Consider the following 27,635-nt stretch of genomic DNA (forward strand, 5'->3'; position numbering starts at 1 on the left):
CATACCCCAAGACGACACTTAAAGGAGTATTCCCATCTCCAAGATCCTATTCCAATATGTAGTAGGTGTAATAATAATATTAGCAAATACCTCCAATTAAACATGTAGTATAGTTCTTCTGATTCGCTATGTCGCTTGCCCCATGTGCAGGCATTACAGTAGCTTAGGTATTCATGGTTATGACCACTCATAGTGACAGTCAGACAGCTCTTAGTAGTCATAACCACAGATACCAAAGCTCCTGAAATGCTCTGCACATGGGGTAAGCGACATAGCTAATCAGAAGAACTATACAACATTTCTAATTTGAGGTATTTACTAATATTATTACACCTACTGCATATTGGGTATTCCCATCTCCAAGATCCTATACTAAGTCTCCCAAGTTACCTGCGGTAGAGGCAGAGATGACGAAGAGGTCAGGTATATATACTTTCCTATTACTTGATTTAGATTTATGTAGAAACGGGGTTTACGAGACCTGGAAGCACTTAGGGTCCTGCTTATCATACCAACAATGCCAGTCATCGTGTATGGGTGAAGGAGGCAAGAATCACACATTTACAAGTCCTCGTAAAAAGTAGTATTTTACATGAAAATATTAAAAATAAAAAACGGATATTATTAAGCCAAGCCACTCATCTGTAATGCTGCCAGACAGGATGAACAAATATAGAGAAGCCGTATATGTGGCACAATTAGATTTAGCAGTGATACCTTACAACTCACATACAGAATGGCTCACAATTAAAGATTTTCTAGGAAAACAATTCACCATACAAAAAATAGAAAAGTACAATAGATCAGAATACACTCGAGTAGTTCAATCAGAGCACATTATAATAAGAAAAATAAAAACAACGCGAATGAGGCAGATCGATACATGACCTCCTATGTACGAGTCTCTTCACTGCATCATTAAGAAACACAACAATGTCATCAAGAAGACAACAAGCAGCAATGTAGCGGCGGCTGCCCTGCAAGCGCATTCTGGAATAATAGACTTATTTTATCAAAATAATTGTATAAAAACAATATATATCTACATATATAAACCGCACACCACATCATACTGGTCACTCATGAGGACGAGGAATGTCACCGTAGCAGCAGGAAGCTTCATTTACAAAATAATTTAATTAAGGAAATATAACAGGGTAAGAAGATTCCTGGTAATGTCGTCACATCCAGGCGGCCCGGACATTGCTGGGCTTCGTGGGTCTGAGCAGAGCTGCGCTGTTTCCCATGCGGCTACTTCGACTGCTGGCGCTGGACACACGAGAGATGCCACCTTAAAATAAAAAAAATATATACTTGTCAAAATATGTGCATAGAAAGTCACTGTCCTAATGATAAACGGAACATAAAGGCCCCGATTCATCAAGACTGCCGATGTTTTACACCGGTTTTGATGAGGGGGATGTATTGGAGTCAGTCGCTCCTGATTCACTAAGAGGAGCAGGCCTCTCAATGAATCAGGAGCGGCTGATGAGTGGCCTGGACCATGCTAGACATTTTACTCTGGTCTATGACTGGAGTAATATTGCTAAGGTATAATAAAGTATTCGGCACTCCAAATAATCAAGTGCATTAGAATTAACTCTTTTATTAGGCAATCCAAGATAAAAATGGTGACGTTTCGGCCAGAGAACATGGGCCTTTATCAAAAACATTGCTTTTGGAATCACAGAGTCTCATATAAAGCAGTGCAATGGAAAAGTAGAAGTTGCATGGTGATGAACCTATGATAGTATGATCACTTATACTATGCACCATGCTATTGCAATATAATAGTGTAAAGTGCGACCTTTTATGAAGCTCAGCCTTTGGCTGAACTTCACTGGAGTACAGAGACCACAGAGACGGGGGGCTTCAGCTGCCATGGTAACTCATCAGTGTCCTGCAATTGCATCATGGGGGGGGGGGGGGAGGCCAATAGAAGCCGATAGATGCTACATTTCAAATGCTATCATTAGTGAACGACAGCATCGTCTAATATGGTTTGACAGCAGCGATCGGAGCCGAGCTCTGGTCACTGCTGTTACAGGCATATGTTGGTTATGTAATTTAGCTGGCAACTACCGAGTGTGGAGGGAGCAGAGATCCTGAGTAGACACCGAACACGAAATTCACCAGTAAGTCAGTGTTATTGTTCAGGTTCTGAATCCAGATCACCAGGTATTTCTCATGCATATGACAGCGCGGCAAGCAGTGCTTCAGATCGACGGGAAAATCATTACCGCCGGTCAGACATCCGTGATTCCCACGCTGTCATCCGAGGTATAACGTTTACCTCCGGTCACTGGTGTTGGCTGATGAAACTACTGCTCCCATCAGTCTACGCCTGCTGCAGCTAATAACAGTGAGAGCAGGCGCCTTTTGTGGGTGGACAACATCCATGACCCCTTACCAGCCTCAGAATACCCGCCCCCAGCTCTCTGCTTTACAAAGGCTGGTTGTCAAAAATGGGGGGGACCCCACACCATTTTTTTTAAATTAAATTATTTATTCAAATAATTAACAAAAACAGCATGGGGACCCCTATAGCTTGATAACCAGCCTTGCTAATTCTGACAGCTAGGGGTTGCAGCCCCCAGCTGTCAGTTTTGCCTGGCTGGTTAATTCAGGGGAACCCACGTTGTTTATTATTTATTTAGAAAGAGGAAATCAGCTGATTAATACTCCTATCAGCTGCCGCCTGCTCTCATTGTTATTAGCAGCAGCAGTTGTAGGCTGATGGGAGCGGTACTCCCATCAGCTGACGCTAGTGACCGGAGGTAACCTTTTTACCTCCTAACCACAGCTGCGGGCTCACGTTGTCATTTGACAGTGTGGGAAAAGCAGCTGTTTGAACGGCGGTAATGATTTTACAGCTGATCAGAAGCAGTGTTTGCCGCACTGTCATAAATGAACAAACACTGGCTGTTCGGGACCCCCATTGAAGTGAATGGGGTCTGGGTTCAGGTACTGTTCTGGTATCCAAACTTTTTTTTTTTTTTTAAACTGTTCAGCCAAACCCGCTGAAGCTGAATATCCAGGGGTCTGCCCATCTCTAATCACTTTGCATTAAGGAGTTAAGTAACACAAATAGCACAGAAAGTACTCACCTGATGAAGAACCATGGCTGAGGCGGCTCACAGAAGCCTTTCCAGGTCTCGGGGATGTTGCTGTTGAGCTCAAGTATCCTGCTTGACGTTGGTAGTCCAATAGCTGCTCAGAGCGGGTCATACCAAGGGTGGGCTTTACCGATTCCAATCTCTTCAGAAAGGCCTGGGAGGCAAAAACCTCATCAGATGTGACAAATAAGCATATAGTATACAGTGGCATGTAAAGGTTTGGGCACCCCTGGTCAAAATTACTGTTATTGTGGACAGTTAAGCAAGGTGAAGATGAAATGATCCCTAAGGGTATGCTTCCACGGGGCGTATTGCTTGAGTTTTTTTGCTGTGGATTGGACGCGGTGTACAGCAGCAGCGTCCAATCTGCAGCAGCCACTTTGCGTACAAATACGCAGGCGGCAGACCTGCGTAACCGGACATGCGGTGTGTCTTTATAGACTGCAGCATGTCTATTTATCTTGCGGAGACGCTCAGTCTCTGCAGGATAAATAACACAGTCTATATATATATATAGGATGCGGGGATTCCGCCTGTGTTCAATGAACGTATGCGTATGCAAAAGGGGGCAGTGCTTTGGGCGGAGCGGGGTATCCGCTGTGTCCAAAGAGCTGCCAATACGCCCTGTGGAAACATACCCTAAAAGGCCTAAAGTTAAAGATGAGACATTTCCTTTGTATTTCAGGCAAAATGTCAATTTTTACATTTTAAAAATTACAAAAAGGAAAATGGGTGGATGCAAAGGTTTGGGCACCCTCTGAGATTTGTGTGCTCCAATAGCTTTGACCAAGTTTTTCTGACCTTAACCCCTTAACGTCCAACGATGGACTGTGTCCATCATTGGACGCCTACCCGTATTTGGTACGGACTCCGGCAATGAGCCTGCACCTTTTCCGGCACATGACAGCTGATCTGATCAGCTGACATGTGCCCGTAACAGTCGCGGGTGAAATCGCGATTCACCCGTGGCTCTTAACATGTTAAATGACACTGTCAAACACTGACAGCGACATTTAACATGGACACACAGGAAGCCCATCTTTACCTCCTCTCATTGGTGCCCGTGTCACATGACAGCGGGTCGCCCGATGGGTTGGCATGACAACCCGGGGTCAGCAGGAGACCCCTGTGGTTGTCGTTGCTGGATCGCTATGAGCGCCGCCTGGTGGTTGTCAGTCATAGCAAGCGAACATATCTGCTACATAGAGCAGGTCTGCAGCCCTGCTCTATCTAGCAGAGGCGATCGGACAAGTGCAGCTTCTAGTCTCTCATGGAGACTATTGAAGTAAAAAAAAAATGTTTTTAAAAATATAAAAAAATAAATAAAAATATAAAAGTTCAAATCACCCCCCTTTCGCCCCATTCAAAATAAACAATTGAAAACAAAAAAATCAAATATACACATATTTGGTATCGCCGATTTCAGAATCGCCCGAGCTAGCAATATATAAAAAGAATTAATCCAATCGGTAAATGGTGTAACGAGGAAAAAAATAAAAAAATTAAAAAAAATCTAAAAGCTAGAATTACCGTATATACACGAGTATAAGTCAAGGCACCTAATTTTGCCAAGGAAAACTGGGTAAGCTTATTGACTCGAGTATGTATTGTCCCCTCATTCCTATCCCGGTATGTGTGGTTCCCCCCATCCTGTCCTGCTCTGTGTGGCTCCCCGTTGTATGCATGGCTCCCCTGTCCCATCTTCTATGCATCGCTCGGCTACCCCCTCCCATCCTTGTATGCATGGCTCCCCCCTCCCATCCTTGTATGCATGGCTACCCTGTCCCATCTTGTATGCATGGCTCGGCTCCCCCCTCCCATCCTTGTATGCATGGCTCCCATGTCCCATCTTGTATGCATGGCTCCCCCCTCCCATCCTTGTATGCATGGCTCCCCTGTCCCATCTTGTATGCATGGCTCGGCTCCCCCCTCCCATCCTTGTATGCATGGCTCCCATGTCCCATCTTGTATGCATGGCTCCCCCAGTCCCATCTTGTATGCATGGCTCGGCTCCCCCCCTCCCATCCTTGCATGCATGGCTCCCCTGTCCTCCTCCATCCTCCCCCGCCATACTCACCCTCCTCACACCGCGCTAAACATCCCTACATCTCTGTCCCGGCGCACAGCTTCTTCCTGTGCTCAGCGGTCACGTGGTACAGCTCATTAAGGTCATGAATATGCGCTACATGACTATGGGAGTGGAGTCGTGTCCATATTCATTACCTTAATGAGCAGTACCACGTGACCACTGAGCACAGGAAGAAGCTGCCGTGCCGGGACAGAGATGCAGCCACGAAGGGTGAGTATTGAGGTCTTCTGGAAGCCAGAGGCTGCAGCTGTCACTGTGCTACAGCTGCCGGCTCCCCACTCCCGTCGGCTTTCTGGACCATGGCTCGTGTATATGCCGAGGGGGGGCACTTTCAGCACAAAAAAAATTGTGCTGAAAATCTCGGCTTATACACGAATATATACAGTACTTTTTTTTTGGTCGCTGTAACATTGCAATAGAATGCAATAACGGGTGATCAAAAGATCGTATCTGCACCAAAATGATTGGAGCACAAAAAAATAAGCCCTCACCCGGCCCCAAATCCCAAAAAATGGAGACGCTACAGGTCTCGTCAATATGGCCATGTGAGGGCTTGTTTATTGCGAGACAAGTTGTATTTTTGAACACCACCATTGGTTTTACCATGTCATGTACTGGAAACCGGGAAAAAGAATGCAAGTGTTGTGAAATTGCAAAAAAAAGTGCAATCCCACACTTGTTTTTTATTTAGCTTTTTACTAGGTTCACTAAATGCTAAAACTGACCTGCCATTATGATTCTCCAGGTCATTATGAGTTTATAGCCACCAAACATGTCTAGGTTATTTTTTATCTAAGTGGTGAAAAAAATTCCAAACTTTGTTAAAAAAAACCCCCCAAAAACCCACAAGCGATCTTACTCTACAAAATACTAGAAAGCGGACAAACAGAAGCGAAAATCCACAGTAAGTTTGTCATTGGGGACTGATATGAGCAAAAAATGAAAGTGAAGGAGGCAGGGAGGCAGAGCTAAGACGGGGACAAAACCTTTCCTCATGGCATGATCTGTAGCAGAAAAGTATGTCAGACAGAGGAATAGCCGTTACATGGCTTTCTATGGTTTTACAGGTAGTCGGGGTGCACTAGAAGGTAGCGGGGTGCACCACAAGGCCTTATCAGACATCCTCTGTGTAAGTTTTACAGGATGTTGACACTTTCTTTTACTATGGAAATGATCACCCAAGTTCTTATGCCGTGTTCCTCTACATAGTAACTATGCTTTTCTGCACATTGAAGACACATAATGGCCCAAAGACCAAGAGGCCACTCATCTGGCCAATGCAGTTTGCCTGGGGGCCCATGAGGGTACGTGAACACATTGTGGAATGGTGTGCGGATTGTTCAGCACTGATTTTAGTAAATCCGCACTGCGGATTTCCTGCGGATTTCCCGCAGTTTTTGTGCGGATTCCACCTGCGGTTTTACACCTGCCGATTCCTATTGAGGAGCAGGTGGAATCCGCACAAAGAATTGACATGCTGCGGAAAAAAACAACGCTTCGTTTCCGCACGTTTTTTTCCGCATGGGCACTGCGGATTTTGTTTTCCATAGGTCTAGAAAACTGCTGCAAATCCGGATCCGCAGCAAAATCCGCAACGTGTGCACAAAGCCTAAAGCTTCTTGTCCTACACTTTCGCTGGAGGCTGATGTCCCTAATCTGATCCATTACCCTGCAGAATACATTATAACCCCGTGAGCCCAGGATCCATCTAGCTCACGTGTATGAGGAGCAGGAGACACATTCGCTGCAGCACTGCGGCCTCGGACAGCCGGCACATAGGACAGCTGGGGGTCCCACCTGTTCCAGCTTATTTATATGACACTCATACTTCTTAAATGTCACTTTCTAAAGGCTGCTGTGGCCGTCACAGACGCGTGCGTCCTTCCACATCATAGAGAGAAGTCCAGAACCTGCGGCAGTATAAGAAATAATACCCCCAGAATAGCCTCAGTGGTCCTCTGCCCCTGGCCTTAACCCCCTCCCTCCTGCTGCAGTATATGACTATACACATGGAGCCAAGACAATATACCAGTTCCCCAATAACCCGCAGTATGGGCACATTGATAGGCCGGGTACCCAGCAGTATAACGCCAATATGTCACATACCAGCGTAATTGACTTGATATATGAACCCTCAATGTTTAGAGCATAAAATAAATCCTAAATATATGAACCCATCAGAAACTCATTAATCGCATTTCACAAGAAGGCTGTGCCTTGTATAGACATCACCAAATTCTTTCCATTACATAGAGATGTGTGACCCATTATGTCAGGGGCCGCTATGCCAATGGTTGCTGATCCTCTGCTGCCCCCCACTGGTCACACTAATTATTACACTATTTCAAGCTCTGTAGTACATTGCTTACAGGACACCTCTGTATTTTACATTAAAACATTATATAGGCAATAATATATGACAAATATCAGGTAAATTAACAGGTGGTCAGATATTATGATCTTCCTTTCTGGGACATTAATGGCCGCTTAACGCCTTCAGCACATAGCATGCTGAAAATTAACTTATGTGTTTCTAGATCACGGAAGAAAGCAAACATCTCTGTGACACATATCTCCCTTCCCATACAGTGCCAGTGACTCTGTCATAACATATATAAAAAGGTTTAAAAAGTACATTATAAAGAAAGGTGCGAGATATGTAAAAGAGGGACATTATTCCATAGTATATCCCAAAGAAGCAAAGCAAAACACGCGTCGGGGCAGAGGGATGCCCAGGTATCCACTACTTACAGGTAGAGTATCTTGCAGCATGTTTTTTTTGACACATGTCCACTTCAATAGCAGAATGCGGAAACTATGCAATCAGCGCGTAAACAGATCTTTAATTAGTCCAGGTGGTTATTTCACTGATTAACTAAGGCATGTACATTCAGAGGCCATTACAATCATGTTAATCCACCTTGTGCTTCTCTGGATCTTTATATAGCCAATTGTTTGTGCTTATAATAATTGTATTCAGGCCTTTTTAGGCAGCTCTTGACTAATTTATTAGGGCAATTTATACACAGTCTTTTACCACCTAAGGAAAATTTAGCCCTGCTTTTTTTCCCTTTATAATCTACGTGTCAAATAATGATTGGTATGGCATAAAAACATGTATTTTTTTTATCATGTGATATCCTATGGAATAAGGTCCCTCTTTTACATATCTAGCACCTTTCTTTATAATGTACTTTTTAAATATTTTTATATGTCTATTGATAAGTTATTACTTTTTACCATATTCAAGTACTTCTTCTTTGCCTTGGTATTACGGTAATTTACTTTTGGTAAAAATGTTGTTGTAAAACATGTTGATATTGACTGATCTTTTATCCATATGCTTAATACTTTGAGAGCATATTACTGAATGAACCCATTAGGTAGGGTAGGGGTTCACACTCTCAGAGGCATTATATAGCATTCACACAGGCACTGGGTTCAAAACAATGTGATTTATTTTTCACTGCTTGCACAGCACCAAGCAAAAACCATAAACACATTGCTACATTAGCTACAATTACATTAACTAGATGGTGCAGTGAGAAAGCAAATTATGCAAAGTTCTTACCAGGTTTTCCCTTTCGATGCGTTGTTGTTCCTTTTGCCGGTTCAGGGCACTGTGGTACAGTCGGGTTGGAGTTGTGTTAAGTTTCTTAGGAGCCAAGGTCTTGCCTTTAGATTTGGTGGCATGTCTGGACAGTTCTTTGAGCAGTCTCTGGTTCTCCCGGTCAATCTGTCTCACTTCTTCATTTGTGAATGAGAAGTTCTTTTGCTGTCCAATTGACGGGTGATCAAGAGAAAACCTTTCCTGATCATTCTTATCAAGATGCATAAATGCTGCAAAAAAATACAAGCATGAATATAAACGAGCCTGTTAATTAGTACAAGTCACATACAAAAAGAGGTCTAGCAAATGATACATGAATGCTAGCTGTATCCACAGGCTAACAATCAGCCATAATGTAAGGCTATAAACATTTGAATCACTTTTTGAAGCCGCCATCCATTTAAATATTGGCAGAGTAGCATGGACAAGCTGGAAACTGGGCCATCCCAAGCCGCATGGGCAAGCTGGAAACTGGGCCATCCCAAGCCACATGGGCAAGCTGCAAACTGGGACATCCCGAGCCGTGTGGGCAAGCTGGAAACTGGGACATCCCGAGCCGTGTGGGCAAGCTGGAAACTGGGCCGTCCTGAGCCAAATGGGCAAGCTGGAAACTGGGACATCGTGAGCCGCACGGGCAAGCTGGAAACTGGGCCATCCTGAGCTGAATGGTCAAGCTGGAAACTGGGACATCGTGAGCCCCATGGGCAAGCTGGAAACTGGGCCATCCTGAGCCGAATGGTCAAGCTGGAAACTGGGACATCCCGAGCCGAATGGTCAAGCTGGAAACTGGGCCATCCTGAGCTGAATGGTCAAGCTGGAAACTGGGACATCGTGAGCCCCATGGGCAAGCTGGAAACTGGGACATCCTGAGCCGAATGGGCAAGCTGGAAACTGGGCCATCCGGAGCCGAATGGGCAAGCTGGAAACTGGGACATCCCGAGCCATGTGGACAAGCTGGAAACTGGGCCATCCTGAGCCGAATGGTCAAGCTGGAAACTGGGACATCCTGAGCCGAATGGGCAAGCTGGAAACTGGGCCATCCTGAGCTGCATGGGCAAGCTGGAAACTGGGCCATCCCGAGCCGCATGGGCAAGCTGGAAACTGGGCCATCCCGAGCCGCATGGGCAAGCTGGAAACTGGGACATCGTGAGCCCCATGGGCAAGCTGGAAACTGGGCCATCCTGAGCTGAATGGGCAAGCTGGAAACTGGGCCATCCTGAGCCGAATGGGCAAGCTGGAAACTGGGCCATCCTGAGCCGAATGGGCAAGCTGGAAACTGGGACATCCCGAGCCGCGTGGACAAGCTGGAAACTGGGCCATCCTGAGCTGAATGGTCAAGCTGGAAACTGGGCCATCCTGAGCCGCATGGGCAAGCTGGAAACTGGGCCATCCTGAGCTGAATGGTCAAGCTGGAAACTGGGACATTGTGAGCTGTATGTGAAAGCTGGAAAATGGGACATCCTCTATGTTATGCGTTTATGGGAGTCTAGGGAGGAAGCCACAGATTCATCCTCAAACTCCTGATTGGTAAATCTGACTACTGATATTAAGATTTGGAGTGGGTAGATTTGTTGTGGAGAAGTCTGGAATGACCAAATACCAACCACTTTGGCAAAAACATTAATGTCATCCAGTGTATTAAAGACACCAATACGTGTAATGATTTGTTCTAACTCGATGACCCAGATTTTTATTAAATAATGAGTACTACCAAAAAGCTCTTAAGAGATAAAACCCCAAAAGCGACTGGTTGCTCAGATAAGCTGCTAGTGCTAACAGAGGAAATGGTGTCTATGACAACCAACACGATTTCACAGAAATAATCCCATACGTGACTCACCCCATAACTACTGACAACAGTAGGAACAGATGAGCAAGAATAAATAATATGTCACCAGAAAATAATTCTACACACTTAAGCAGTAATCCATGTCCAAATTTTAGAATTTTAATAGTGACTCTAAACCTAAAATAAAGGACGATCTTGACCTGCTGCTTTCCTGTGATGGATGTCAGACAATGGGTCATGGCGAGTCCAGCGAGGAAAAAAAAATTCTGCTACGTTACCTTATCAATGAATGTTTGGTTCTGACATATATGATGGATATTAGTCAGTTTTTATATGACTATGCTGTATAAGCTGCACACTTCAGATTTAGTTGCCCCTTACTGTAAATATGTCAGTAGGACCAACCCTCCAGTACAGCAGAGTTGAGCCTTGTCTCATTACAAACACATTTTCAGCAGTCTCCTCACAGTGCTGCCAGCTCTGCTGTACTGCCTATGAGATGAAAGCGGAAGCACCGAGAGGACAACTCATGCTGCAAATATGTTTATAATGAAACAAGGTTCAACTCTGTTGTACTGTGTTAGTTCTGATCTCACTGCAGGGCTGTATGTGATTATGAGAGGTGTCAGACATTACATGTCTAACACTGGTAATGCCTACTTTCATGTAAAATAAGGTCTGGAGGCAGATTCTCATGCAGATCAGTATCTGACCTATTGATCATAACAGCTCGTTTACACATTAAGAAAACATGGCTTACTCTGGAATAAGACATGGAATCATAGATAAAAAGGTATCATTTTATTCAGCTTCCTATGACCTACATGCCCATATAAATGGGCTAGGAGGCTTGATCCTACTGACAGATTCACTTTAAGTCTGTTTAACCCTCCCAACCCACATAAATAAAAGGCTTTATCAATAGCAATGGACATGTATAAAATATCAAGAACTGACACAAGGCTCTGATATAACCACAGAGATATATATATATATATATATATATCACAAGTAAAAAGCGGCTGTAAATTCAACGTAATGTTCAGCTATCTCTGCATCGCAATAAAAATGCACAAAGCTTCGAGTAAGATTACAATGTGCCAGCGATGAGCTCCATTAGCAATGTAGAAACACTGTGTTCAGTCCGGCGTGATGAATCTTATTTACATGCCAGACGCTCTTCTGTGAGCGCTCCATTAAGGCGTCAGAAAATAAATGATCCGAGAGCATGATTCCTTAGGAGGTACGAGTTGTAGACAATTCTGCGGCATGTCAATGACCTGTTATGGCTAGTTATTCTCCAATATAGTGCAATAACGGAACAAGGCAAGACGTCTGGTGTTACCCATCTCAAAAGCAGATTCAGAACATCGACCTTACCTTACATAGACATATAAAGGCATTTAGAAAACAATGGTGCCTTGGAAAAGCTATAAATTCCCCTACTGAATCTACATTCCTGTTTTGATAGGACAATACACCTTTCCCAGTAAATCTTACTCTTTGTGAATGACTATTCAGTGGCAAGATCAAGTTTCATTGTTTAATATGCAATTAATAAGTCGGATTCCTCGTGGTCCATCAGATGTTAGGCTAAGCAAGACAAGGGAGCTACCACATGACCTGTAAGCACCACGATTAGCCAAAAGGGATCAGTCTGGTGAATTTGCAAAATGCTCAAACTTCCATTTAAAAGGAATCTGTCTGTGAGATCAACCTCACCCATCAAAAACCACATACGGTATCTGGGCATGCAGGTCTTAGAAGATGTAAAGGTGTCAATGGATTTAGATTTTAATCTGTTGCTGCATTCCTGAGAAATCAGCATTTTAGTTCCTGATAAGGCAATAAGTGCTATGGGTGTGATATAGCACTTCCCAAGCCTCTGCATCCATTGTTTCCCCGCCCCAGCCTATTTAGCTTGATTGATGTCACAGAGGCAGTGAGCAATCAATCAAGCAGAAGTGGATGAAGTTGGGCAGGGAAACAATCTTAGGAGGCAGAGCCTTAAGAAGTGCTCTGTCACACCTGGAGCACTTAATGTTTTTATTTTTATGCAAATAAAGCATTAACTTCCCAGGAATGATCAGAATAAATAGACAAAGAGGCGAATGGATTTAAATGTTAAAACACCTGTATGCCTATATATGCGCTTTGGGAAGTGCTTGATCTTACTGACTGATTACAAAAATAAAATCAAAAACATTTCAGAAATAAGCTACGGGTTGGGGACACCTGCTCTAAGGGAACAGTAGGGGATCAAGGCTCAGATCCTCCACCTACACCAAGTTCGGCACGTGTTACTGAGACGTTGGCACGTCTTTAAATTAGAGGAACAGGTAAGTAAATTGAGAGCAACCATCTTCCCTCTTTCATACTCTTATACTGTGTACATCCATTTACATTCAATGCTGCCTCTTTTTTGAGAAATACCAGGTCATTTTGTCTCCAAGGTGTTGCAGTGTTGGTAGAAAGAATAGATAGAGGGCGTTGAGCAGAATGTCAGCAGCCCACTATGAAGCATAGGAGCGTAGATTACTAGGTACACCCAGCTGTGAGGAGGAATATAAATCACATACTTTGAAGACCTGTAATTTCCAGGGGGGATGTCAGTGCAGTATTTATTCTACACGACCGACTTCTACAAAGTCATTCTCCAAGTTCAGGACAGAATTGTACCGAAATATTCAGACAGAACGCTAGCACTTCATAGAATGGCTATACAATACACATGTGCTGTACGGTTATGCAAGGCAGCAGGGAGCAGCACTGAGAACAGAGGCACAGACTACATGGACTCACCGAGTAAAAAAAAAAAGGCAGTTCTAGGAAAAATTTTCCTGGAGTGGTTACTATGGAGCTGTAGCTAGAACTGGGATCGTGGATTTATAGGCAGATTTGATTTCATGCCTTTCCTCTTTACATCACAGGATTTCCCAGCACATAGAAAAGACTAAACTACAAACAAAAAGGAACAGATATATACAGTATATAGGTTTGCAGTTTTTCAACATCTGAAGGTTGGTGGGGGATAATGTGATCCGATGCGGCATCAGATCAATCATAAATGTCCACAATCATTATTCCTAATGTAAATTAATAGGCTCCAAAATTCCATTTAATAGCATAATGAAAAATTGACTAGTTTTACATTTCATGTATCAAAGAAAGAAAATGGAGAATAAATGAAGAATAAATGTACTATGAATAATGGCTTTATCCTGCAGCAACGCTCCAGAAACCAGAAAGACAACGTAACCGTCTAGGAATCCTGGATGATGAGGTTTCTCCTTCAGTATCTCATGACAGAGCCACATACAGAAAAGATAGTTGGCCTGGTGTCACCTGCTGGACCACGCTGCAACGTCTATGGCCACCTTACAGCATGTGGATGACCAGGGACGTAGTCGTAGCTGAGATTAGCAGGTCTTGCGCGCCCCGGTCTCCCGACACATGCAGATAATGTCCCTTGGTCAATGTACTTGCCTCTTTATTGTTTGCACCGGCTGGGCCTCCTCTCCATTGCCTAAGGTCCCCTCCAGTCATTTGCGTACAAACAGACACACAGTCCAGTTGCAACTTGAAAACATAAAACTTTACTTTCTTCTTTGCACAGTTGATCCTTAACAGACACAGCATTTGCATAGGGTTCCTTATGACTCACACTTTCCCTGCACTCTTCCCTTGGTCCTTCAGTATGTGCCCAGGTCATACCGCCTCTTGCGGTAAAGCATCGTCCTCCCTGTCCAGATTCTCTGCGCTTGGGGATTCCCTCATCTCTGAGGGTGTCAGCCCATGTGATGATCTGCCACATATCGAGCGACCTGCGTCCCTGTACTGCTGTGGACCCACTGCTACTTCACCACTGCTGTACCCCATGCTGCTTTAGCTGCACTTCTGTCGACCGAGTCCTGGATGGCTGGGTCCTTCCCTTAAACGTTACGAGGCTGCTGGATGGCTCGGGCTCAAAGCCCACCTGAACTGTACGGGCTCCCTAGCCCCTCTCCCCTAGCTAAGGAACTGTTTCTGCCTTATCCCCAGCTAACCCCTCCTACAGTAAACTAGTTACATCACTTATTATAATACGGTGTCATGGGCTCCATCTAGTGGGTCGAACAGGGTACTACGCTTTCCCTATGCTCATCATTATATGTTAGCAAAACATAGATATATACATACAGTTTTACATAAAGGTAATATTTACATGGAGGGAGGAAGTAGATTATCACATGGTCCCGGTATACCCCTTACAGATTTATCTGGCCCATCAGTAAATGAGTCTATAGACTGCGACGTGCGGAGCTCACACAGGACACTGACCAACTCTGGCCACTAGTAATACATGTGAGGTTGTGTATTGCAAGTTGTGGTGGAAACCCTAATGATCACTCATGAGAAACTTGTGTGATGAAGAAAGATACAATTCAGAAAGCCCACTAGGAGGCGCTATGACTAGGAGATCGGTGAGGGACCTGGCACCCTCCCCTATTGCTTGACTGAAGGGACTGGAGCATTCTGGTGAGCGCATTGTGCGATATGGGACAAAGTGGCAGGAAATCCCATAACAAAGTGAACTCCGGCTCTTATGTCATTCTTGGTCATGTAGGAAGGTTTTCACCTTTAACCTGATCCGAATTAGCTGCAGAAAGTAGATTACATCACTAATCTGTTCCTAGCATGTTTGGAGTTTAATGATCCAATGACCCAGGAACGGACACAGACAGAAGAACAATATATGGCCCTTTGCTGTCCAATAGCTCATCATAATGCACTGATTTATGTGCTGCTTTGGAGGTAGTAGGGGCTTCCTTACCTCTTGGGCCCCTATGTGGTCAATGGTATGTCTGCCTATGCAATGACCATACATCTTATACAGAGCTACAGATCTGTTACAATCATCCTCACAGTTAACAGCATACACCTGCTTCAACGTGTGATATATAACAAGAAATTGCTCTTATAAAAAATATGCGCCAGTACCTATATAATAGACAAAACAACCTGTATACTAAAAATATATAAAGATTTATTACATAGAACAAATAGATACACAGTTACAAATAGTGAACTGCACTCCCCAGAAAAAGCCAGAAAATACTGTCAGAACCTGTGGGGTCCGTAGCCTCTCCCTCATCTTTATCTACATTCTGGGTAATATTTTAAGGTCACATGTCTATCAATTTATGTACTGTACATATTTTGATATGTATTTATTTGAGTAGATACATACATACAGTGCCTACAAGTAGTATTCAACCCCCTGCAGATTTAGCAGGTTTAATAAGATGCAAATAAGTTAGAGCCTTCAAACTTCAAACAAGAGCAGGATTTATTAACAGATGCATAAATCTTACAAACCAAAAAGTTTTGTTGCTCAGTTAAATTTTTATAAATTTTAAACATAAAAGTGTGGGTCAATTATTATTCAACCCCTAGGTTTAATATTTTGTGGAATAACCTTTGTTTGCAATTACAGCTAATAATCGTCTTTTATAAGACCTGATCAGGCCGGCACAGGTCTCTGGAGTTATCTTGGCCCACTCCTCCATGCAGATCTTCTCCAAGTTATCTAGGTTCTTTGGGTGTCTCATGTGGACTTTAATCTTGAGCTCCTTCCACAAGTTTTCAATTGGGTTAAGGTCAGGAGACTGACTAGGCCACTGCAACACCTTGATTTTTTGCCTCTTGAACTAGGCCTTGGTTTTCTTGGCTGTGTGCTTTGGGTCGTTGTCTTGTTGGAAGATGAAATGACGACCCATCTTAAGATCCTTGATGGAGGAGCGGAGGTTCTTGGCCAAAATATCCAGGTAGGCCATGCTATCCATCTTCCCATGGATGCAGACCAGATGGCCATGCCCCTTGGCTGAGAAACAGCCCCACAGCATGATGCTGCCACCACCATGCTTGACTGTAGGGATGGTATTCTTGGGGTCGTATGCAGTGCCATCCAGTCTCCAAACGTCACGTGTGTGGTTGGCACCAAAGATCTCGATCTTGGTCTCATCAGACCAGAGAACCTTGAACCAGTCAGTCTCAGAGCCCTCCAAGTGATCATGAGCAAACTGTAGATGAGCCTTGACATGACGCTTTGAAAGTAAAGGTACCTTACGGGCTCGTCTGGAACGGAGACCATTGCGGTGGAGTACGTTACTTATGGTATTGACTGAAACCAATGTCCCCACTGCCATGAGATCTTTCCGGAGCTCCTTCCTTGTTGTCCTTGGGTTAGCCTTGACTCTTCGGACAAGCCTGGCCTCGGCACGGGAGGAAACTTTCAAAGGCTGTCCAGGCCGTGGAAGGCTAACAGTAGTTCCATAAGCCTTTCACTTCCGGATGATGCTCCCAACAGTGGAGACAGGTAGGCCCAACTCCTTGGAAAGGGTTTTGTACCCCTTGCCAGCCTTGTGACCCTCCACGATCTTGTCTCTGATGGCCTTGGAATGCTCCTTTGTCTTTCCCATGTTGACCATGTATGAGTGCTGTTCACAAGTTTGGGGAGGGTCTTAAATAGTCAGAAAAGGCTGGAAAAAGAGATAATTAATCCAAACATGTGAAGCTCATTGTTCTTTGTGCCTGAACTACTTGTTAATACTTTAGGGGAACCAAACAGAATTCTGGTGGGTTGAGGGGTTGAATAATAAATGACCCTCTGAAAAAACTTTTCACAATTTAAAAAAAAAATAAACAAAGAAATAACATTATTTTTTGCTGCAGTGCATTTTACACTTCCAGGCTGATCTACAGTCCAAATGTCACAATGCCAAGTTAATTCCAAATGTATAAACCTGCTAAATCTGCAGGGGGTTGAATACTACTTGTAGGCACTGTATTTCATCTATTTTTTATATTTCCACTGCCACTGTGTCTTCCGGGTCTCTGCAGTGACTGTTCAGGCAGAGGGCGCGCACTAACCACGTCATTGCACCCTCTGACCTGAACGTCACAGCCAGAGGACGCGGAAGACGGAGCCCGGTGGTGGAACGGGGACAGGTGAATATCGCATGGCTCACCCTCCCCCGTCATACTCACCCCCTCCTGGTGCGGTCTGCATGTCCCTGCATCTCCTGATGGTCTCTGGCGCACGACCGCAGCTTGTTCCTCTGTTCAGCGGTCACTGGTACCGCTCATTAAAGTAATGAATATGCGCACCACGCCTATAGGAGTGGAGGCGTGTCCATATTCATTACTTTAATGAGCGGTACCACGTGATCGCTGAACACAGGAAGAAGCTGCCGGTGCCAAGCAGGGACGTGGAGAGACCGTGCCGGGAGGGCCAGTATGATATGACAGCCTCCCCTTCCCCCGCCGACCCCCTGGGACAATGACTCGAGTATAAGCTGAGAGGGGCACTTTCAGCCTAAAAAAATGGGCTGAAAATCTCAGCTTATACTCGAGCATATATGGTAGTTTTTCATTTTGTCTGTCTGTATTTTCCATTGTTATTTCTTTTTTGGATACACTGACAAGCAAAAGGGTAACAATGTTTTGAACTTTTGACTTTCAGGCTCCATATCTCGCCATCCATTATGGTTACGAACGTGAGACTGCCATCATTTTATAGACAATCACCTTGGCTATCTCATACATAAATTTGACTTCCAACTATTTTGCATATTAGTTATGCAGATTCTTGTCATGTCACTGCATTGCTACCGTTTGCTCCTAAAAATCTACATTTTCAGTTTTATTATTTTGTAATTGTTCCTTCTTGTTGTATACATGTCTTGTTTTGCGCAGTCTCTCTCCCTTTGGGTGATGACGATCTTCCCCCTTTTTTCTTTTTATGGCGCATATCTACAATAATTACAGCTTTCTCTAATGTAAGCTGCCTACATATACCAGATCTGGTCGCACAGAAAAAGTGACTAGTCACACACTAGAAAAAAGCCAAGAGACAAATCGTACATCCAGACAGCCCAAGCACAGAACACAATCATGTACCTTCACCAAATGCCATGCAGCAGAATAATACAGTAGTGTACGATATAGAAAAAGGTTGTACAGCTAAGGCCTCTTTCACACTTCAGTCTTTTGGCGTCAGTCTGAAACCGCCATTTTCCTCAAATAGTGGATCCGCCATTTTTTTTGGGCGGATCCGCTATTTTCCCATAGACATGCATTAGCGACGGATTGTGGCGGATGGTCGTCCATTCCATCCGCCATGTGACGGATCTGTCAAAATTTGGCGGACGTTGTCTAGACATTGACAGACATTATAATGTTTTTTGTCTGCGCCGAAATGGCGGTTCGCGATGGATCCGTCGCTTCCGCCATTCCACAGAATGGCCGCCTATGGGCGACGGATCCGTCGCGACCGTCATTTCGGTGGATCCGTCGCCCCAATCCGCTTTTTCAATTGCGCATGCTCCAAAAAGTAGATACTTTTCCCAGACAACCCCCAAGTAACTGATCCGTCAAAAAAATGGATCCGTTAGAACCGTTTTCTCAACAATTGTGACGGATCCGTCGATCCGTCACTATGTTGGAGCAGACTGACGCCAAACAACTGAAGTGTGAAAGAAGCCTTAGCAAAAAAACTATTTTTTACACTCAGGTGGGCAATTTCAGAAAGAAGGGTCTCCTGTTCCAGATTCCCACAGTAGGGAGTGCCTGTATCCTACAGAAAACCCACTCCCCCGAATGTGCAATGGGAAACGTGTAATGGGTTTACTGGGAATAGCGCCCCTCCCCCATCAGCCAGCACTGGTTACAAGAATATAAAGAGCCGTTATTCACCCTCCTCAGGTCCAGCACTGACTTTCTATCACTGCTCCTGTGACTGTTTACAGGCTGCAGGGGTGATGTCACTGCACATCACCGCTGCAGCCAATCACTAAGGCTGGTTTCACATTTGTGTCTGTGTGCAGCGTTTGATCCGCATGCGTCACGCGTACATATATTTAACATGGTGTACGCATGGCATGCGTTTACATGCTTTTGAGTAAGCATGCGTTATTTCGCGGTGTGCGGCTAGGCGCGGCTAACGCAACATGTTGCATTTTTGGAGCCATAAAAAAAAAAGTCAAATATGCGCAGGCATGCGCGTGCGTTAAAAAAGGCATTACTGTCTATGGGAACGCATGCGTACGCATGTCCTTGCGTGCGCATGCGTTCGATGCGCTTGTGTACTTCGGACTGCGCATGTCCAGGAACCGATTTAGACACGCCCTCCTGTAAATATCGAACGCATGCGCATAAAAAACACAAACGCAGGCAAAAATGCATACAAACACAGCGTTTTTTTGCTGTCATGCGTAAGCTGATGCGGATGATACGCTGCGCACATAGACGAAAATGTGAAACGAGCCTTAGCTCAGCAGCTTGGGTCACCTACAGCAGATCTTTTTATTTTATGCCTTCAAAAAACACTCTACTCCTGGAAAAACCCCTGTGGTGGTGCGACTGGGAAATGAAATAATTGTGGCCAGATTACACCACAGCTGAATGTTGGGGGTCTCGACAGGGGTATAATCTGTGATTAGATTACGGTCAACAGAAACTTCTAAACAGTAGGGGATTGTCTAAAGAGGTTAACCTCACTCCAATAAATTTGGAGAATTTTCCCTACCAAGTAATGTCAGTGCAACACCTTTCCATAACAGCGTTATCCTGTCCTGATGCACAGAGGCACGTGCAAGACCTGATCTGCAAAAGTGTTTTTCTGCATATGCTAAAGTGAGGTAGTAAGGGTAAGAGTGCGGCTGGGAAGGCATGCAGCGCTGTTTAAACGTGAATATTTTTTTTTTTAAAGTATACCATAATGTAATGGGTACCAAGAAATATGTAAAGGTGTTGTCTCATATCGGCCAAACCTGGTGACAGGTTTGGATACAAAAATGGCAGATCAGACAGACCTCCCCGGGTGAAGTGTAATGGCTATTATTGTGAATTGGAAGCAACTCAGCAACAAAACGTTAGACAAATAGGGCTAGAAAGTGCCGAAACATGGTCCCTAAAGAGATTGACATTATACTTTTTCCAGACTCCAGCCAAGTCAGATTTGTAAGGTTCTGTATGTGTGTGGATTTTATATCATTTGAAGCAATTTGTGAGCTTATGAAAATCAAGGCAAAGAAGTTTAAGGAAAGTAAAAATGCACCTAAATATACTTTTCATTTTGAGCTTTTACCGACGGCCTCGGTGAATGTCCAGATTGACCGGTAAATCCTAGGTTTTACCGTCCTTCTGACTTTTACAGTAACATATTTATATATAAATTGTAAATTCACACTGAAGACATCAAAACTATGAATTTACACATGTTGAATTATATACTTAACAAAAAAATGTGAAATAGCTGACAATATGTCTTATATTCTAGGTTCTTCAAAGTAGCCACCTTTTGCTTTGATGACTGCCTTGCACACTCTTGGCATTCTCTTGATGAGCTTCAAGAGGTAGTCACCGGGAATGGTCTTCCCACAATCTTGAAGGAGTTCCCAGAGATGCTTAGCACTTGTTGGCCCTTTTGCCTTCACTCTGCGGTCCAGCTCACCCCAAACCATCTCGATTGGGTTCAGATCTGGTTACTGTGGAGGCCAGGTCATCTGGCGTAGCACCCCATCACTCTCCTTCTTGGTCAAATAGCCCTTACACAGCCTGGAGGTGTGTTTGGGGTCATTGTCCTGTAGAAAAATAAATGATGGTCCAACTAAATGCAAACCGGATGGAATAGCATGCCACTGCAAGATGCTGTGGTAGCCATGCTGGTTCAGTATGCCTTCAGTTTTGAATAACTCCCCAACAGTGTCAACAGCAAAGCACCCCCACACCATCACACCTCCTCCTCCATGCTTCACGGTGGGAACCAGGCATGTAAAGTCCATCTGTTCACCTTTTCTGCATCGCACAAAGACACGGTGGTTGGAACCAAAGATCTCAAATTTGGACTCATCAGACCAAAGCACAGATTTCCACTGGTCTAATGTCCATTCCTTGTGTTCTTTAGCCCGAAACAAGTCTCTTCTGCTTGTTGCCTGTCCTTAGCAGTGGTTTCCTAGCAGCTATTTTACCATGAAGGCCTGCTGCACAAAGTCTCCTCTTAACAGTTTTTGTAGAGATGTGTCTGCTGCTAGAACTCTGTGTGGCATTGACCTGGTCTCTAATCTGAGCTGCTGTTAACCTGCGATTTCTAAGGCTGGTGACTCGGTTAAACTTATCCTCAGAAGCAGAGGTGACTCTTGGTCTTCCTTTCCTGGGGCGGTCCTCATGTGAGCCAGTTTCTTTGTAGCGCTTGATGGTTTTTGCAACTGCACTTGGGGACACTTTCAAAGGTTTCCCAATTTTTCGGACTGACTGACCTTAATTTCTTAGATGGCTGCTCGTTTTTCTTTACTTAGCTGCTTTTTTCTTGCCATAATACAAATTCTAACAGTCTATTCAGTAGGACTATCAGTTGTGTATCTACCAGACTTCTGCTCAACACAACTGATGGTCCCAACCCCATTTATAAGGCAAGAAATCCCACTTATTAAACCTGACAGGGCACACCTGTGAAGTGAAAACCATTTCCGGTGACTACCGCTTGAAGCTCATCAAGAGAATGCCAAGAGTGTGCAAAGCAGTCATCAAGGCAAAAGGTGGCTACTTTGAAGAACCTAGAATATAAGACATATTTTCAGTTGTTTCACACTTTTTTGTTAAGTATACAATTCCACACGTATATACATATACATTCATAGTTTTGATGCCTTCAGTGTGAATTTACAATTTTCAGTCATGAAAATACAGAAAAATCTTTAAATGAGAAGGTGTGTCCAAACTTGTATGTATGTATGTATGTATGTATGTATGTATGTATGTATGTATGTATGTATGTATGTATGTATGTATGTATGTATATATATATATATATATATATATATATATATATATATATATATATATACACACACACACATATATACACACGCACACACACACACATACACATATATACATACACACCACACACACACATACAGCTAGACTGTAGGAGCAATGTTACCTTTCAGAAGCTTATTCAGGTCCACAGCATCTTGTAAAGCCTTCGGGGTGGACTTGCCATCAAACTCAGGATCTGAATTTAAAAAACACACAACAGAAGTGATTCAACAGGCAAAAATGCTCCAACACATAAAAAATGAACCAAAAACGCAGTGTTTTAGAGGCTGCGTTTTCATGCCAAGATATGCAGAAATGGTGCAGAAATTTCTGCAATCAAATACTCAACGTGTGCACATACCCTAATATATGACTCTCATGTACAGCACCATGGAATCAATGATGCTATGCAAATAAATAATAATAATTATTACTATTATTATGTCTTGTCCTGCTGTCATAAATTATAAATAAAATAAAAACTCGAGGGGGAAAGTAAAGTAAAGTTAGTACAGAACTCCACTTACCACAGGATTCCTGCCTGACATTCTCTTGCCGCTTTACTTTAGCTTTCAGGGCTTCGCTAGTAGCTGCTATGTCAAATGACTGTATAGGGCTAATGTCGGGGGTGGAGAGTGGGGTCACATCAGTGACCGTGTCCTCAGACTCATCAGCAAAGTCCCTAAGGTTCCTCACACTCGGTCTATGGAGCCTGCGCTCAGGAGAGCGCACAGAAGACGGAGCTCTGTCTTTTGAGGACTGGTAAGATTTTGAGGTGTGATCATCTGACGTAGTGTCTGAAAACTCTGTATCGGAGCTGGAGATGGAAGAAGGAAAGTCTCTGCTGTACTTTCCTGTGCTCTTCTTCACAATGTTTGTCTGCTTCGTAGGTTTTGGTCTGGAGCTGCGACTCTCCTCCTCACTACTGTCATCTTCATCTGGGTAGTAGTTATCTTCGTATTCACGCCTTATCTGGGGGATTCCGGTAGGAATAGTAGCTTCTATTTTGATACTCTGTGCAGAGCTCCTTCCAGATTTTACAGCACTGCTGGGTCTTGGGACATCAAAGGACGATACTGCTTCTGGTGACTTTTGTTTGGTTTCCTTCGAGAGTGTCTTAGTCTCTTTCTCGTTTGGCCCTTCCTGCGTTTCTTCTGCTCTCTCACTCTCCTCAGACTCAGAATCGTGTTTATCCTGATTGGACTCATATGTTCTGGATCCCAATGCACTGACAACTTGTCGCTTCGCTTCCTCATCGTCACTGTCAAAAAAGGTGTGATCCACTTCACCATCATCAGAAAGATTTCCATACCGATCCATGATGATGCTCAGGCTTTTTCTGGAAGCAAAAAATAAAATTACCAATGTGGCTTCTGGAGAAATGCCTACAGCAAGACGTTCTCCTATAGGAGACTGTAAACCTTGGACAGAACAGATAATCCTGGAGGACACAGATCTAGACGTCTTTACACGTCCGGATGATTTCTGACCCAGCCACTGGTCTTCTGACCTGAACTCTGCATCTGAGTTTGGGTCAGGAGATCAGATGCAGGTGTGGAAATCACGGCACATACATGTCGCGCCCCAGCGTATGACTGTACATATTCCAGATAACATTCCATGCAACACTTGGACCTTTTAGGTTCTTCAAAAAGTAGTTTAAGGCACCATATGGTTCTGGAAGATCAGTTTAATAAACCCACAAGGGCTCCAATGGTCCATCCTCAATACAGAAAGTTTAAGGGCTACACAAGACTAATTTATAAATATAGACCGTGAAGACAAAGCATTGTATCTTAATTAACTAGACGACTATTTTTAGCAAGCCAGGAAGAATAGACTGGTATCTATATATTGCATTTTTAATTTAAGTGTTGATTTCTGGTTGGTCAAGAAAACAGATTTCTGCTTGTGTAAGCCTGTAATATTGATTTGTAAGGCTACGTTCACATTTGCGTTTTGCGCCGCATGCGTCGTTTTTTTCATTGAATTTGGACGCAGCAAAAATGCAACTTGCTGCGTCCTCTGCGCACCGACGCGGGCGCCGCAGCAACGCATGCGGCGCAAAACGCAAGTGCGCCGCATGTCCATGCGCCCCCATGTTAAATATAGGGGCGCATGACGCATGCGGCGCCGCTGCGGCGCCCGACGCTGCGGCGAGGACCGCAAATGTGAACGTAGCCTAAGCGGACATTTAATATAACATATTGTGCTCTTATCCTTGATGACTAGTGATGTTTACGGATATGCTAATTATGCATTGTGTAAACCAGAGTTTGTTGACTTCAAAAACAGGAGGAAAAACTATGCAAATAGATTAAATAATCAAGTAATGCTACTTGATCTCATCTCCATTCTTACCCTTTATGTAAATACTGAATAAAGGACACTTGCAAATTTTAAAAAGAGGTTACATGCCTCTACAGAGTCATAGAGAGCGACTGAGAGACAGCCAGAGATTCAGCCAGGACATCCAAAGGAAGATTCAGCCAGGACATCCAAAGGACCTGAGACAGCACAACAACCAAGATATCATAGCTTCATCACAAAGGACACAGATTTATTATTCTACAGGATGCCAACCTAGGGGACTTCAGCCCTCGTTGGAAGAATACAGATCTGCTCCATTGAACATTGCTGAACCATGGATACGTTTAGACCAAGCCACGATAGGGACCCGCCGGTTATCTGGCTCAATGGATATGTTTGGAGAAGCCAGGTTGTGACCCTAGGGTCAACTGGCCTTGTACCTGGATGGACTGTCATCTTCCTAAGCTTGTCGTTACCTCCTCCCTGTGTGTGTGCCACAAGTGGGGTAGTCGACCCTGGACAACTGGCATTGTATCGGAATGGACTGTCATCTTCTTACGTTTATCGCTACCTTCTCTCTGTGTGCAAAGGGTGAGACTCTAATGTTAGCCATCTTGGGGTATTTTTCTGGGACTGTTCTACGTGATATTTGCCTGTTTCGTAGTTCAATAAAGCATTGCCACACAGTTTTACCCTCACCCTGTGTTGTCTGAGTACTGTTTTGCCCACGTTAAAGGGAGAGCGGGCGCTCGGTGGAACAATCCGTGGTCCATGCGGTTTCGGCTACTGGACTTGGACGCCCGCCAACCCCCTGTGTATCCACATAGACCTGTAGTGGTCTTAAAATAATAGTTAAAAAAAGATGCTCGCCTACTGGTTGGCATGCAACCAATGCATTTGTCATTTTCCACCTGAGCAGAAAGAGTCTCCTAACGCTTTCCTCTGGCTCATATGGACCATCACAGCTCCAGCCAATCAGTGGCCATCTAACAACCCCCACCAGAAGAGGGAATGGTGCAGAGGAACAGCAGGGGTCCTGTAGGAGTGTATACCCTTTTAGTTTTCTCATAAGTTTAAAACCACTATAGGCCCATTTTTTAAACAAACAAAAAACTAGGTGAACACTCATTCATTAAATATTTAGTTCATCATGTCCAGAGGCAAAACTAAAATGAACAGGTCGAAGATTTGATCAATGTGAATCCCACTTATTACAGATGATAAATCTAGGTTATGGTCTGGGTAAATGGTGGTGGCCAGTGATGGGAGAGATATCCTGACAATAATATCCAAAAACCTCAGCCCTCTCCTCAGGGACATGCATGCACTTCTAGATATATTTTGATTGAAGGTCATGATTGAGGTCCAGAAGGACTGAAGTGTGAACTATCTTGTAGAGTGTTGTTTGTAAAGGATAATTTGTGCCACAATGATACAAATTCAGATATATTGAAGAATTCTGGTGGTTTATTCAACGCGTTTCAAGGTCTATCTGACCCCTTCATCAGGAAAATTACCACAAAGGCATACCTTTGTGGTAATTTTCCTGTATCATTGTGGCAGCGCGGATTTAATCCACAAATTATCCTTTACAAACATCTCTGAGAAGGTCGCGTTGGCGGCCCGTGGATCTGCAGCAGCCGATACAAACATGCTTTTGCTTCATGCCATCAGGTGAGCAGATCCTTGTTAAAAACCACAATTAATCCGAAGGATAAGACCCTATTTGCGCTTTTTTATCTCCTTAATTTACTAATCTTGTAAAGTGTGGCACACCTGACCCATGAATATGCCAGACTTAAATGTCATTTTCTGCACTGCAACTAAAGGTACCTTCACACTCAGCAACTTTACAACGAGAACGACAACGATCCGTGACGTTGCAGCGTCCTGGATAGCGATCTCGTTGTGTTTGACACGCAGCAGCGATCAGGATCCTGCTGTGATATCGCTGGTCGGAGCTAGTAGTCCAGAACTTTATTTGGTCGTCAGGACGGCGTGTATCGTCGTGTTTGACAGCAAAAGCAACGATGCCAGCGATGTTTTACATGGAGGTAACGACCTGTGAGAACGATAAGTGAGTCACCGTTACGTCACAGGATCGCTCCTGCATCGTTGTGGAGCTGCTGTGTTTGATGTCTCTACAGCGACCTAAACAGCGACGCTGCAGCGATCGGCTCGTTGTCTATATCGCCGCAGCGTCGCTGAGAGTGACGGTACCTTAAGGAGTGCTGTGCTTCTCATATATACACTGCTCAAAAAAATAAGGGGAACATTTAAAGGGAACCTGTCACCCCCCCCCCAGGCGTTTTTAACTAAAAGAGCCACCTTGTGCAGCACTGATGCTGCATTCTGACAAGGTGGCTCTTTTAGTTCTTGTTCCTGGCACTGCTGAAAGAATCATTTTTTAAATTTGTCCCTCATACCGTGAAATCGCCAGGGAGACAGGTCTTTCCCCCCGAATCCAGACACCTCCCAGCCGTCACTTGTGGCCTCTGCACGCCGGGAGCCGCCTCGTCTTCTGTCAATAGAGTTCCCGGCACCTGCGCTGTTATTTTTTTTTCAGGCATGCGCAGTTGCGCTGCCCTCCGAACTTACAGCGCAGGCGCCGGGAACGCTAATAAAGGAAGAGGAGGTGGCGCCCGGCGTGCAGAGGCCATGAGTGACGGCTGGGAGGCGTCTGGATTAGGGGGGGAATGACCTGCCTCCCTGGAGATTTCGAAGGTATGAGGAACAAATTTAAAAAACGATTCTTTCAGCAGTGCCAGGGACCCAAACTAAAAGAGCCACCTTGTCAGAATGCAGCATCAGTGCTGCACAAGGTGGCTCTTTAAGTTACAAACGCCTGGAGGGGTGACA

General features: G+C 44.2%; 1 protein-coding gene across 4 annotated transcripts in view; it reads right to left on the bottom strand.

The window, feature by feature from the left end:
• Window positions 1-571: 571 nt before the first annotated feature.
• Window positions 572-27,635, bottom strand: part of CFAP97 (cilia and flagella associated protein 97) — a 42,505-nt gene continuing 15,441 nt past the window's right edge. For all 4 annotated transcript variants that reach the window (XM_077279597.1, XM_077279596.1, XM_077279599.1 and 1 more), the window contains exons 2-6: window positions 22,994-23,805; window positions 22,591-22,662; window positions 8,777-9,045; window positions 3,108-3,270; window positions 572-1,291 (exon numbers count right to left, since the gene is read on the bottom strand). In XM_077279597.1, the coding sequence (XP_077135712.1) occupies window positions 1,182-1,291; window positions 3,108-3,270; window positions 8,777-9,045; window positions 22,591-22,662; window positions 22,994-23,786 (1,407 nt within the window). In that variant the 5' untranslated portion in view covers window positions 23,787-23,805 and the 3' untranslated portion in view covers window positions 572-1,181. The remainder of the gene's footprint in view (window positions 1,292-3,107; window positions 3,271-8,776; window positions 9,046-22,590; window positions 22,663-22,993; window positions 23,806-27,635) is intronic.

Source organism: Ranitomeya variabilis, chromosome 1 (genome assembly GCF_051348905.1).
Source record: "Ranitomeya variabilis isolate aRanVar5 chromosome 1, aRanVar5.hap1, whole genome shotgun sequence".
Classification (NCBI taxonomy): Eukaryota; Metazoa; Chordata; class Amphibia; order Anura; family Dendrobatidae; genus Ranitomeya; species Ranitomeya variabilis.